At 44.2% G+C, this 15,544-nt stretch overlaps 1 protein-coding gene across 1 annotated transcript in view; it reads left to right on the forward strand.

Moving 5' to 3' along the window:
* Window positions 1–15,544, forward strand: part of SLC14A2 (solute carrier family 14 member 2) — a 237,694-nt gene that overhangs the window by 171,688 nt on the left and 50,462 nt on the right. Inside the window, exons 6-10 of the mRNA XM_023586396.2 lie at window positions 3,662–3,854; window positions 10,373–10,520; window positions 11,527–11,661; window positions 13,204–13,253; window positions 13,813–13,987. Coding sequence (XP_023442164.1) covers window positions 3,662–3,854; window positions 10,373–10,520; window positions 11,527–11,661; window positions 13,204–13,253; window positions 13,813–13,987 — 701 coding nt within the window. The remainder of the gene's footprint in view (window positions 1–3,661; window positions 3,855–10,372; window positions 10,521–11,526; window positions 11,662–13,203; window positions 13,254–13,812; window positions 13,988–15,544) is intronic.

Below are 15,544 nucleotides of genomic sequence, written 5' to 3' on the forward strand. Positions count from 1 at the left end.
AGAGATTATCACTTGCCCTGCTCACACTCTGTGAAAGATTTTCAAAGATTTCCAAATACTGTCCACATGCGAATCATCTATTCTGTGGCCTAACCCAGACTCAAAAGCTGAAAACTCTCTGGTGACAGAATCAGAGGACTTTCTTAAAGCAGAAGTTCTATATTTAAAACATAAGCTCTTTGAACCAGAAATATTACTTGAGATCTAGCTGGACAGTCACCTCGTTTTGCAGGTAGACTAAAAAGGTCAAGGCGGAAGGGAGTTAAGGACAAACATTCACTGAGCGCAGGGGTGTGATGGGCCTTTCACACACATGATCCTTAATTCACTTGAATGACTCAGATCTGTAGCATGTCCGAGGTGCTCAGTAGCATGAGGCAGGGGCAGGATGCCTGAGGTTGGCCCTGCCCCATGTCCTCAACCCTGGCTCACACCAATATACTATCCTGTGCTCGGCTCCTCCCAGACATGGTGATTTATTTTTAACATATCTAAGAAATAAATATCTTTCTTTGGCTTCAAACTCGTGAGTTACTAAAACCAGCTTGTTTAATTTAGCTTAAGTACTGTTTCATTACTTTTGAGTGGTGCTTGCAAATAAATTACTACATTAGGTATTCTGGGAAATTTATTTTTCCTTTTAGGGTTTCTTTCCTTCTTAAACTGTTAGAACAAAATGCTACAACAGTTATTTCTGTGGGGACTTTCCTAATATTCCCCACATGCCCAAGTGTGAATAAGAGGAGAATTTGTCTTTAATTATACACATTAGGTTTATAACCATATAGATTACACCCCTCAGCACAGCTCCTCAGCCACACAGCACTAGGGGATAGTTGGTCTTAGTGCCCCCACCCCTGGCATCCCAGTTTAAAAGATGAGAGAACACTGGGCACCCTACTCTCGAAAGAGCTCCATGCTGCTATTCCAGAGCATGGATTAACCCATTCATGGAGTCCTTGAACTCAAGCCAAAGGGTAAGTAGCAGCAGTACCATTTTCCAGATCCATCCAATTTACCAATATTTGTTGAAGGACTGCTAAGTACAGGGACTAGTCTAGATGCTGGAGATAGCTGTCAACAGGAAAGGTCTCTATCCTCTTAGAGTTTACATTCTTCAAGGCAAAGATAGCAATCAACTCATTAACTAGTTAAGCAAAAAGTAATTTCCAGATGTGATAAGTGCTTCATGGAAAGCAAAACAGGGTAAATGGGACAGAAATAGGTGGTCAGGAAGGCCAGTTTGCAGAGGTGACATTTAGACTGTCACCTAACTAATTAGAAGGTACCTGCCATGTGAAGGATGCTGCCGGGAGAAGAAGCAGCACATGCAAAGACCCCCACTGGGGAAGTGCAATATGTTCAAGAAACAGAAATAAGACCAGTGAGGGGTTGAAGCCTGGTGAATGGCAGAGGAGTGGGAAGAGTTGAGGTCAGAGAGCAGGCAGAGGACCAGACCCCATATGTGTTGGATATCCAGAAAGCCTTTTGGTGTATTACCGCTGTGGTGGGAAGCAAAGACCTAAAAGCAGGGAGTAGTAGAGTGTGGTTTAAATCCAAACAAACCATTCTGCTTGTGGTGTGCAGAATGGATCTACACTGGAGCTAGAGTGGATGCTGGAAGCACAGTTAGGAATCTGGTGGAAAAACCAAAGGAGAGATGAGAGTGGCTTGGGCACAGATGATATCCATGAAGGTAGTATGAAGTGGCTGGATTACGGTATATTTTAAGAAAAGTAAAGGCAACCTGACTAACTGGAAGGCTGTGGAGCAAGAGCAAGAGAAGGAAAGCAGATCTGGGACACTGGTAGAACTTACCTGAGCAGCAGGATTGATGGAGAGGATTAAGAGAGAAACGGTTTGGTTGGGCAGAGGCATGCAAATCAAGAGTTCTATTTGAACATATTAAATTTTAGACTTCCAAGTGGTAATGCTGACAAGCTAATTGGATATACAACTCTGGAACTTAGCGATGGGATCAAGATTTAGAAGGCAGAAGCATATAGAAGTGATGTTGCCCATGGCACTGAAGAATATCACCAGAAAGGGAAGAAAACAGAGGGACAAGACTTAAGACAGAGCCCTAGGGTCTTCCAACATTCAGATGTCTGGCAGAAGAGGGGAAAAAAGATTGGTGAGACTTGAGGAGAAGCCAGAGGGGCAGGGGGGAAACTAAAGGACTCTGGTGCCATGGCAGCCAAGAGAGAAGTGTTTCAGTCAGGGGAGGGTCCAACTAGCCAATGAAGGGGGCAGGAATTGGCCACTGGATTTGGCCAGAAAGATGTCCCTGGTGAAGTGAGTAAGAGCCATTTCCACAGCGTGGTGAGGACACAAGCCCGACAAGAATAGGTTTAGGAAAGAAGGCGTGGGGAAAGTTTGGGTATAGCAAGGAGAGAGCACCCTTCGGAAGATTGTTGCTATGAAGGAGAACAGATAATTGAGCATAGAGGGGGATATAGGTTAAAGAGGGAGGCGTTTTAAAGGTAGAAGATTCTAGAGTATGTTGTATACTGATGATAACAAGCAAGAGAAGGGGGAGAGGTTGAAGCTGAGAGAGAGAGAAGAGAATTGCGGAAGTGAAGTATTTTAGATGTGTTAGACCCAGAGTACAGAAGAACTGGCTGATAAAGGATTAGGGACACTTCTTCCATTGCATGAGACAGGCAGAGAGGAAGACATGTAGGGACAGAGCAAGCAGGGTGTGGATTTTGAGGCTGGGAAGATGAAGTAATTCTCATCTTATCACATCTATTTTCTTAATGAAGTAAAGCAAGATGGTTAGCTGAGACTAAAGGGAAGCAGACAGCAAAGATCTGAGAAAGGAGAAAATGTGAAATTGTTGTCTCAGAGAATTAGAGAATTAATTTATTAAACATCTCTATATCTGTAGTAAGATTTTCAGGCAATCTTTAATGACAATTTGAGATTCATGGTCAAGAATTAAAGGTGGGCAGTCAACACAGTGATTTTATGTTTTGTCCAGCAGCCATGGGAAACACAGGGCATTAGCTACCTAGAGTAACTAACTTCCAAAGGAAACTGAAGCTTAGGGAGATTAAAGTTGTTCACTCAGCCTGTAAGTATAGGCGTTAGGATTTGCACCAGCTCCATCTGTCTGCACAATCCATACTCTTTCCAAGGAAGAAGCTAAGAAGACAGCATACAACAACTGAAGGTTTCATTATCACCTCATGATTCCCAGAGTATCTCAAAGTTTTCTTGCTGTCCTCAAACCTCCAATTATATAAGTACTATAACAGCCTCCTTACAAAAGGTAAAACTTCTAAAATGTTTCCAAACCCCAAGACAATAGTACCTCATGATCCAAAGGCAATAAGGAAAGATTAAATTTTGTTTAGCTTTCTTCATTTAAGAAACAAGAAAATGTTTGTCATTTTATAGCATTTTCCATTCAAAGCAAGTTATAATATTTTTAAAGGTTTTTTCCTTGAAAGTGGAAGCTTCAAATGTCTGGACCAAATGCTTAAATTGCATACCTTATTCCCAGTCCTGGGTCAATGCACCACTGGAGTCTTGAGGAATCCAGCAATGACTGTACCAAGAAGAGGATACAGAGGATGGTACAGTGGCCAGAACTGAAGAGACAGTGTAGACTTAAGGATGACTCCAGTCATTAACCCTTTGTTTCTTCCCTTTTCAGTCCACTTCTTTCTAGTGCCCTGAATTCCATCTTCAGCAAGTGGGACCTCCCAGTCTTCACACTGCCCTTCAACATTGCCATGACCCTGTATCTGGGAGCCACGGGTCACTACAACCTTTTCTTCCCCACAATCCTGTTGGAGCCTGTGTCTTCAGTACCCAACATCACATGGACAGAGATTGAAATGCCCTTGGTAAGTTATGTAATGCAGATGCGCTGGGACCCCTGATTCTACTGTAACTCGTGGATTACTCAGGTTCTCAGCATCTCTAGGTGCATCTCCAAAAGATGATGGGCCTCAGCAGAGAGGACAGGAAAAGGTTGCACACATTCATTCTTTTGCCACATCCATATATTCATTCAACAAACCCTTGTGGAATGCATAATATGTGCCAGACACTTTTTCAGATATTGGGAATACATGGGGAATAAGATAGACAATATCCCTGCCATCAGGGAAACAGATAAACAAGAGAACAAATAAGGTCAACTTGATGACACAGTATGAAGGGGTTGAGGGGAAAATATTAGATAAGATGGGTAGTTTGATCAAGCTACAAGGGAGTAAATTAAATGTTTAAAAGTAGACTTTTAAGAGGTATTATCAATAGAATACAGGGTGAATTTTTATGTACTTGACTAAGTTCTCAACCAGGGGTGATTTTGCTTTCCCTAGGTGATATTGGGCAATGTCTGGTGACTTTGAGACTTTATATTATCACTACTGGGGAAATGTAACACTGGACTCTAGTGGGTAGAGGTCAGGGATGCTGCTAGACATCCTACAATGTGCAGTATAGTTCCCTTCAACAAAAACTTAACAATATCAATAATGCCAAAGTTGAGAAGCCCTGCTTTATATCCTACAATCACAAATGTGTACGTATTCCTGTATTCTACTGATCTCTAGACATTGGACATAAAGGCATATAATAAAGATCTAACATAATATTAAATATATACAATTATAAAATGTTGGCCTTGTTAACAACACAGAGATAGCTAACATCCAACTCAGTGCAAGCTTTACTACCTATCAGACCCTGTTACAACACTTAACCTTCATTATGACCCAATACTGGAGACACTATTATTATCCGCATTGTATTGTTGAGAAAACTAAGGGATGGAGAAGATAAGTTGTCATGGGTCAAACTGCAGTTAGTGCCTAGGTTTAAAACCCAGGCAGTCTGACCTCAGAGCATGAGCTCTGAGCTGCCATCCCCCTAGTCCAAGGTAGGACATGTCCCTTCATCTTGAACAATCACAGTTGGGCAAATTCCATTGCTTCTCAAGGCTGCCCACTCCTTCAAAAGCTACCCTTAAGTGTTGGAATACTCTTCTTTTTTTTTTTTCTTTTTTTTTTTTTTCTTTCAGGGGAATGATACTACTTTTTTTTTTTAATTCATTTTTTTAAAAAATATTACATTCAAAAAATATGAGGTCCCATTCAACCCAACTGCCCCCACCCCCACTCCCCACACAGGAACACTCTCTCCCATCATCATGACACATCCATTGCATCTGGTAAGTACATCTCTGGGCATTGCTGCACCCCATAGTCAATGGTCCACATCATAGCCCACACTCTCCCATGTTCCATCCAGTGGGCCCTGGGGGGATCTACAATGTCCCGTAGTTGTCCGTGAAGCACCACCCAGGACAACTCCATGTCCCGAAAATGCCTCCCCATCTCATCTCTTCCTCCCATTCCCCGCACCCAGCAGCCACCATGGCCACCCTTCCCACATCAATGCCACATTTTCTCTGTGGACATTGGATTGGTTGTGTCCATTGCACATCTATGTCAAGTGGAGGCTTAGATTCCACATGGATACTGGATGCAATCCTCCTGCTTTCAGTTGTAGGCACTCTAAGCTCAATGGTGTGGTGGTTGACCTTCTTCAACTCCATGTTAGCTGAGTGGGGTAAGTCCAATAAATCAGATGTAGGAGCTGAAGTCTGTTGAGGCTCTGGGCCTGACTATCATATTGTCAGTCCAGAGATTCAAATCCCCTAAATATATCTTAAACCCCAGAACCAACTACAATTCCAGTAAAGTAGCATGAAAGTCTTGTGAAAAGAGATCCCATCTGAGTCCAGTTCCATCACGCAGAAACACCAGCTCCAAAGAAGGGCCATCTGATATGGCAGTGAACCCCATCTTCCATGACCATAGAACCCGTGGGTCTCTTTATCCCTCAAAAGAACCAATACCTGGGGTTGTATCTACTTTATCTGTCTCTTAGACTCTGCTCAGTTGTGCATAAGGGCAATCCTTCTGACAACCTCCAGACTCTTTTTTAGAGACTCGTAGCCATATAAACTCATTTCTCCTTTCCATTTCCCCCTTACATTAGGTCAAACAGCATTTTGAAGTCATGTTATTATATGTAGACAGGGATATTCTGCTGATCCGCATTGAACCTTTAATTCAAGGTCATTTTCTAGTTGCATCTTCAGCTGGCATTTGGTAGTGATCCCTCGGTGCCAGGGAGGCTCATCCCCGGGTGTCATGTCCCACACTGGGGGGAATGCACTGCATCTACATGCTGAGTTTGGCTTTGAGAGTGGCCACATTTGAGTAACATGAAGGCTGTCAGGAGGAAACTCCCAGGAGTACTCTTCTTTACATTCTTCTGAAATCTGACTCTTTTATCTTTCACCCATTGGTTCTGGCTCTGCTTTCTCTAGTAATTCAGATTCTCACTTCCATGATAGTCTTTTTTCTTTTAAAATAACCTCATTTCCCAAATTCAAAAAAACTAAGCAACAGAGAAAGGGAGCCCAGCAAGTCATGGAAGCATCACTCCCTTTATCTCATCTAACTCCAACTACTAACTCAGTTGTTTCTCCAGTGTTCAGAAAAATGCAGAAATGAACACAGATTAATCAAATGACATAGTCAAGGTCTTCTTATTAGTGAAAAAAAGAAAAGAAAAAAATGCTTAATCATACATCTCACAAAACCAAACCCCATATTCTTCTCTCTTTGTGACCTTTAGCATTAATATAGTACCAACCTGGCTCTTGCTACAAAAATATTACAATATTGTTTGTTAACTATGTCTATAATTTTTCCCTTGTAATAGAAGAGCATTCCTGTATTTATATTAACCACAATCCTCATCTATCTCCAAAATCATTGTTATATGTTCCTTCTGTTATCCTTCAGCTGCCCTCCAACCAACATCAATCTCCCTGGACTACTCATTCTAGCCACAATCACATACACAAATCAATGAACGTTTGATACATTCATTATAATGTTTTACCATCAGTCCAGCCATTACCACATATTTACATTTGACCTTATTAAACATTCTACACACATCCAGCATCGTCTTCCTCTTCTCATCCTCCATGATAATCTTTGAATGATTGGCAATGTCCCCCTCATCTTCAGATGTTGTGTGATCTGATTTCCAAGCCCTAGTCATCCAGGCCATGCCCGGTCTCTATATGTGCTTGGACCTGGCATCACTCAGCTGCTGGGCTGCTAGGACCCAGGGCCACCATCAGGTCGTGGGTGGACAGGGGTCACCCAGCTGTGGCCTCCAGGGACAATCACACTGTAAACCTGAGCCTTTCAAAACAGGACTATCTTCCCAGTCCGTAAAGGCAAATGCTGCTGCAAACAACATAAAACCTTTTTTAAAGTTTGACTAAGCCAAGGGTTGGGATCAGAGGCAGGATTGGCATGAAATCCAAGAAAATGGAAAAGGCAGCCCTGTGTTTCAGGGAAAGCCCATCTTTTCAAATTTACAACGGGCGGGAGCAGGGCTAGACTCCAACTCTGGAAGAATCATCAATGAGCTGGCCCCCTGGCAATTAGGCAAACTGGTCTGCTGTTCCTGATCGCTACCCAGGAGGTATTGTCTGAGTGACAGCCACAGGAACATGTGACACTTACAGAGAGAAAGTCGCACCAAGTCTCCCACCCAGACTGCAAGACGGTCCAGCTCAGTGCCATGGGGATCCATCATGTGGGGCACAGAGAAGAGATGCCTCTTGTTCATCTCAAAATTAGCAGTTAGAAAGTGGTGTTACCAGGACCCAAACCAAACCCAGCACCCTGAGGCCCAAGTTCACCCTCTTATCTCCCAACCACACCACCACTCCAACAACTGGCTCCTCTTCTTCCATACTATTAGGGTCGGAGTCTTGAAGACTCAATGCTTATTTCCCCTTATCTATTTAAAATATTGGGGGAGGAGGGGGAATGACTTCCTTTTTGTTTAACCAGTTTATTGTTGTTACATGGGAATTTCTAAAAGGTCCAGGGAGGCTAGTGTTCAGTAAATTTCCACCACCACACACCTGACTACTCTTCACCCCAGGGTGTCAGCTGTAACCGTGGAAGCAGAGTGGAGGGAGGGCAGGGCCCAGTGCCACAGTTCACCAGGCTAAATTATGGATCCCAGCTAAGGACACTTCATTCTAAACACAGGCTCTATTCCAAGGCAACTTGTTCCCTCATTCCTCTCGTTCTTGACTGCTTGGGCTTAAAATTTGTGTTCCCTGATCAAAAACTGGAAGCTGGATTCCCCTCAGCATCCTGCATTCCTCATATTTGGGGAAGTTAGTGGGGGGTAATGGGATATTTATTGAGTAGATTTACAGTCTGTTCCCTACACTTTAGCTGACTTCACAAGTAAGTAGGCTCTGATCCAAAGAGTGTTTGGTTACTAAAAGGCCACTCATTTGGAGACAAGGGTGGACAAAGCTTAAAAGCTCTCCTGGGCTCCTCAAACATTTATTACCTAAAGCAATCAGACTGACTCCTGAATCAAATCAATTTGCTATAAAGTACAAAATTCCATCCACAGGGAGAAATGCAATTAGCACTCAATATCTGCAGTAGATTTTCTGTAACAAATCCAGGGGTCCCCACACTCTGTTGCACATTAGACTACCCGATGCCTGGGTGGTAAGCTATGCCAATTAAATCAGAATGCCTGGTGGAGAGCCAAGCATCAGTATTTTTTAAAAGTCCCCAGGTGATTCCCATGTGCAACAAAGTTTGGGAACTTTGTGTTGAACTAATCAATACATATTTATTAAGCACCTGTTATGTACCCAGCCATAAAGGAGCCCTGGCCTCAGAGAGGTCATGTGACCTAGGGATGGAGAAAAGATTACAGAATTTTTTTTTGGCTTTATTTATTTTTTTAATATTACATTAAAAAAATATTAGGTCCCCATATACCCCCCATCCCCTTCACCCCACTCCTCCCCCTGTAGCAACAATCTCCTCTGTCATCATGAGATATTCATTGGATTTGGTGAATACATCTCAGAGCACCGCTGCACCTCATGGTCAATGGTCCACATCATAGCCCACACTCTCCCACGTTCCATCCAGTGGACCATGGGAGGACATACAATGTCTGGTGACTGTCCCTGCAGCATCACCCAGGACAACTCCAAGTCCCAAAAACGCCTCCACATCTCATCTCTTCCTCCTATTCCCCACACCCAGCAGCCACCATGGCCACTTTCTTCACACCAATGCCACATTTTCTTCAATTACTAATCACAATAGTTCATGAATAGAATATCAGTAAGTCCACTCTCATCCATATTCTATTCCTCCATCCTGTGGACCTTGGAATGGTTGTGTCCACTCCACATCTATTTCAAGAGGGGGCTTAGATTCCACATGGATGCTTTCAGTTGTAGGCACTCTTGGCTCCATGGTGTGGTGGTTGAAGGATTACGGAATTTTAAAGCCAGAAGGATCATCTGATAGACCAGCCTCTTGTGTCAGGGGACACCCAAGCCCTGAATGAGGAAGAGTTGTGCCCATGGTCACACATGAACTCATGGCACAGCCACTCTGCCCCTGGAGCTGGAGCCTTCAACTCCAAGGCTGGTGTTCTCCCTCCTCTGCCATGACCCCTTCTTCCTTTCTGCCCTCAAAGGACTGCCAACATGTAGATGATTCAGCCGGACAGAGAAGGGATATCCATCATTAATGCCAAAATAATCATCCCAAATTCCAAAACCACCGAATGACTAAGGCTCAGAGGCTTTTGGCCTTTGTGCTGTTCTCTGATGTCCCACACATAACCTTTCCTCAACACTGAATGCTCCTTGAAAGCAGAGAAAATGCCTTCTCCTGTTCCTAGGAGCCCACAATTCCCAGGCTAGCACTGAAAGTGCAGCAACCATGAAAGAGGACTTGCCAACAGCAGCCTGATGGGGAGAGAGAAGTGTGGTCAAGACCCTTTTAACTGGGGGTCAAGGTCAGAGGGACTGATCTGGACTTGGTCACTGATAAATCATCCATCACCTCTAAGTCTCAATTTCCACATCTCTAAAATAGCCTAGAATATTTCCAAAAATAGTTCTAGGATTTCAGAAGATCTAGAGGAAATCCCCCAGTGCTCTAAAACCACCAGCTAGGGGAAGAGGTACCCTGTAGTCCTCTCAAAGACTCTACTCTCCAAGCAGGGCCCTGTGTTCCTCAGAAGCATTACTGCCCAGCCCCTGTGCCCAACAGGGATGCTCAGAAGCCTGCTAGGTGATGGAGTGAGGAGCTATCCGTTCCAGCTCATGCCCTCTCATGTTCTCTCCCACACTGGAGGGCACAACCATCCTCCCATTCCACCCCATTACTCTCCAGGAATGACTCTATCCTGGCCCTGAGACCTGCTTTACACATTATCGACTTAGGCTTGAGTGACCTGGTCTCTGTTGACTTTGCAGCTGTTGCAAGCCATCCCCGTCGGGGTCGGCCAGGTGTACGGCTGCGACAATCCCTTGACAGGTGGCATGTTCCTGGTGGCCCTGTTCATCTCCTCGCCTCTCATCTGCTTACATGCAGCCATTGGCTCAATCGTGGGGCTGCTAGCAGGTAGGACAGAGTCCTCTCTCTGCTGGGCAGAACTCAGGCTGCTTTTCCTGAGGTCATTTTTCCCATGCACACAGCCATTCTGTCCTCAGGTTATTTGCTGATGTTTTAGGACTCCGTCAGGGTAGGGATATATTTTTCCCATTCTGGAGTCTGCAAGAGGAGCAGATTGCAGGACATGTGGAGAGATGCCAGGGGACTGGGACCCAGTTGGCCTGCAGACTGAGCCCCTGGGAGCTGAGGAGTGGGAAAAGGAGGGAAACGGGGGACAGGGGGAGGCAGTAACAGACCAAGCACAAGAACCAGCATTTTGAAATATTGAGTAGGCCAAAAGGAAAAAAGGTGTTCTCAAAAATTCATTGCCATTTGACAAACATGATTTAATATGTATAAATATATATGACAGTGGAGCCAGAAATTGGGGTGGGGGCATTGGGAGTAGCAGCCTATCGACTTATTCCAGTGTTTTTCAAACTCTTTTGGAAGCAGAACTTCCAAAGTTTTTTATTTGGAGATAATTTCAAATCTATCAAACTATTGCAAAAATAAAACTAATACAAGAGACAAGTAAACTCTTTACCCAGATTCACCTGTTAACATACTTTTGCTGTATCATTTCTTTATCTACCTATCTTTACATGTGTGCATAATTCTTCTAAGCCATTTGAAGTAGAACATTTTTAAAATTAAAACTTCCATGCTAAATATGCAAATGCTCTGGCCAAAGAAGTGGAGAGGACTGGGGGTCCCAGCTCCTTGGCTTCCCCTCACCCCAGAAGTAGTCACACCTAGCTTTGAAAACCAGTTTGAAAACCACTACGCTCTCTTCATTATTGGTTTCCTAAGACTAGATGCCACTTGTTGAGGCTCCTTTGACAGGTAGGGGCTGAGGGTCAGGATGAACAACAGGAGTGGGCCAGGCCTGCCATCCTAAGACCAGATACCAGCCATGGGATGATGCTTACACTGCAATCCAGACCATCCAGGAAGACCCCACCTTGTTCCACAGCCCTTACAGTGGCCACACCCTTTGAGATGATCTACAAGGGTCTCTGGAGCTACAACTGCGTCCTCTCCTGCATCGCCATTGGAGGCATGTTCTACGCCCTCACCTGGCAGACCCATCTGCTGGCTCTCTTCTGTGGTGGGTATTGGGGAAAGCTGACAACCATGCCCCTTGGGTCCTTCCTTTCCCCGTTGGCTGTGTGAATCCCACAGTGATTATGGTGACCACTAATCAGTGGCAGTAGAGGGAGGACCAGTGGCTCAGAGAACTGGAGGCTGCTCCTCTGTCTAACAGGGTCACCACCATTATCACTGTGATTATTCTTAGGCAGTGTTTCAGTTTTCAAGGAAATCATGCATGCATTTCCCCATGTCCTAGTGGAAACATTCCTGCCCTCTAAAGCTTTTCCTTCAACATTGCTTATAGAGCTAAGCCAGGCCCTAGGCCAGGCATGAAAGACACAACAGTGACCAAGACACATAGGACACCTCTCCTCATGAAGCCATGGTCTAGCAGAAGAGAAGCAATGGCACAAGTAACTATTAAGACTGTGAGTCTGTGAAGACTGTTGGAAAGATCCATGAGAAGATGTACCTAGTATCATGCAGATCTCAGAAAATCACAACTTTAAGTTATGGGCAGTTGATTTCCATAGAGTAAGCAGAAAATAAGCTATCCAAAGACAAAAAAAGCCAAGTCTTTACTGGCAGCTACTGTACTGCCAACTCCATGATCTGGGCTGTGGAAACATAGGAATCTCCCAAGAACACTACGAGGCATAGATTGTCAGCCCCATTTTGCATGTGAGGCAATGAGATCCATTGGGGTTCATTAATTTGCCCTAGAACACAGATATTAATGGCAGAAGTGAGATTCAAACCCTGGGTTACTTACATTCTCCTGAAAGAGCAGAATACCATCCAGAACTGAATTTCTTTTGTTTTATTTGTGGAGACTGGGCATGACTTCCATGTTTCTGATTTCTCCCTGGTAGCCAGCATGTGGCTCAATAAATATTTATAAAACACTTACCTCTTCTGACTTAATAAATATTTATTGAGCAAAGGTGCAGGGATAGAAGGACCTCTTCTAGAGATACCAGGGAGAAGATGAGTTCCTAACCTACTCTCGGGGCCCAGACCATACGGGTGAACCCAGCAGCCTGGCTCCTAGGGCCTGGGCTGGGAACCAAATAAATTTCAGCCTTAATGAGATCTGATGGTCAAATAGCATCACAGCTGCTCAGAAGATTGGACAGGAGGGATCCAGTGGAAGCTCGCATGTAGTCTGACCACTCAACCTCAGATAGATAATCGCCCAGCCATCCAGCCTGATCTAGACCATCCTCAAGGTCAGTGTGGACAACCAAAATGTATTTATTGAGCCCTGACTCTGTGCAAACCACCATGGTAATGGGGAGGGCATAAAAGAATTTATAAGCTTTAACCTCTGCCCCTCAGAAAAGGCACACTCTGGGGGGTGATGGGCCACACCTAAGTGCAAAGGTAACTAATATGGTCAGAAAACCCATGCTAGATGTCAGGGAGTCGTATAGATACTGAGGCTGTGGGATAGAGACAGGACCTCTGCTCTTCATCTGGTAACCCATTTTACCAAGGCAGTGGCTGGGAGGGGCAAGCTCTGGGAAGCCAATTCTCTCACGGTCCTTTTCCTCCACAGCCCTGTTCTGTGCATACATGAAAGCAGCTCTCTCCAATATTATGGCGGTGGTAAGTTTAGATTTTTCTGGGCACTATCCTAAAGTGTTCTTCCCCAGCCAGGATTCAGGACACACTTGAAATCTTGAGGAAGAATCCTGAGTGGGTCATAGTAGCTGGTGGCGGTTGCTGGTGCTCCACAGAGCACCTCTATCAGGGTTTATCCAGGGTTTGTCCAGAGAAGGACTGGCATGCATAGATGAACTCCTGGTGTGTGTGTGTGTGTGTGTGTGTGTGTGTGTGTGTGTGTGTGTGTGTGAGAGAAGAAAAGAGATATACAACTAGCAACAGTGGGGAATATGGATGGACAAATGGAAGGTGGCTGGATGTGGGAAACCATCCTTAGACAAATTTTCTGCTCCATCATTAAAAGATTTTGATTGCGCTCAAAGGTACCAAGACCTCAAAGTCCATGACCAACTACTGTGGCATTATGAATCTAGAGACGCCAATGCCTTCACTGAGAGAGGGCCCTTATCCTCAACCCCTACCACACCCTTCTCCCACTAGCCTCCTGGCCCAAGTTGTGGGCCTTCCAACATTCCTCAGATCCCAATGCCTTTATCTCCAGATTGGTATGCCACCAGGCACCTGGGCCTTCTGCCTCTCCACCCTCCTCTTCCTGCTCCTCACCACCAACAATCCCGCCATCTACAAGCTCCCGCTCAGCAAAGTCACCTACCCAGAGGCCAACCGCATCTACTATCTGACAGTGAAAAGCAGTGAAGAAGAGAAGCCCCTCAGCGGTGACTAGTCAAGGCCCAAGCAGAAATGCTCTTTGCCCCAACCCGAAGTCGACTCCCTGTGTTCTCCCTGCAGCACTCACCTTCTTTGCCTTTCCTTGAGCCTGTATGGAAGCAAACAAATCTGTAACTCCCTTTCCCTGAAGCTGGCTTTCTCTCTCTACCTAAGTCTTCGGAACTATCCATTGTGTGACTTCACAGGAAGTTGGTAATGACCTGGTTGTGGTTATAAGTAAGGAGTGTGATTTAAATGCTTAAATGAAAACATTATTTAGGCTTTTAGGGATGGTTATGTAGAGATGATCTCCTTGGCATGTTTAACCAAATAATAGATGTTAAAATTAAACTTCTGGGTAACAGATATAGCTCAGTGGCTAAGCGCCTTCTTCCATTGCATGAGGTTCTGGGTTCAATCCCCAGTACCACCTGTTAAAAAACATATTCGAACTTGCTTCTTTATGCCTGTGGCACCACTAAGCAGACATGGAGTGCCTGTAAGTCAGGGGAATGGTGCTAGGAATTGAAGGTGCCATGATGCACAGAGTTAATGGATGAGGGAGTCCAGTTCCCTGGCAGGCTTCCAAGGGGAACTCAATTATGGTCAGATTTCCCTAAAAAATCCTTCTCGTCTCCTTTAAGCCTAGAGGATCTTCACACAAAGCATTGGGTCTGAATGAGAACTTTCTTTCAGTCATGATTTTACTAGATTTCCAGGAGAATAAAACATTTTGGATATGAAAAAGTCTGTCTCCTCACTTGGACAAGATTATCTCTTTCCCTCCCTCTTCATCTCACTTCATCTCAAACTTTGTCATTTACAAGGTACCATCTTGGCTGCAAGTGTCTGGTTTTCTTTTCCCAGTTTCCACTTTAGCTCTAGAGAGGAATTAAAAATTACCTGCATTATATATTGCCAAATTCATTTGAAGACAAATGGATAAATGATGAGTTATTCAGAAAATGGAATATATGCTCAGCAAATTTGGAAAATCATAGGGAATACCACGGAAAACCTTGAATACACATGAGCAAGATGGTTAGATATGTATGTACAAAATAGAAAATAAATTATCTACTGTTTTGATAAAAGAAAGAACTGCCTGAATAAATTGTTGTTAATCACTGAATTAGTTTGCCAAGAGAAATTGTACAAGAGGGATAAAATGTTTCAAGAGTGTCTTTTTGGGCAAATCAATGGTATTTCCCAATCATGGCCAGACAAGCTCCTCTTCAAAGCTGATCAAATCTTATTAAGCCAGGCCGATGAGCAAATGCTGCTTCCATCTCATGGGCATGGATTTGAATGGGGCAGAAGTGAAATTCCCATCCCTTTAAGAAAAAATTATGGACAGATGCCCAGTGTCCTCTGAAGTAGCCCATAGCCTTGTGGAATTAAAAAGCTCCTAGAGTGATCTTGTCCCACTTTCATCAGTGGGGGTGGGACAATATCACTAACTAACCTACAGAATGAGTCACTAACCTACAGAATGAGTAAATGCTGGAACCCCAAACCTACAGATTCACATCACCGTGAGGTTGCATGGGAATAGGCCACCTTGA

This window comes from Dasypus novemcinctus, chromosome 16, assembly GCF_030445035.2.
Source record: "Dasypus novemcinctus isolate mDasNov1 chromosome 16, mDasNov1.1.hap2, whole genome shotgun sequence".
In the NCBI taxonomy this organism is placed as follows: Eukaryota; Metazoa; Chordata; class Mammalia; order Cingulata; family Dasypodidae; genus Dasypus; species Dasypus novemcinctus.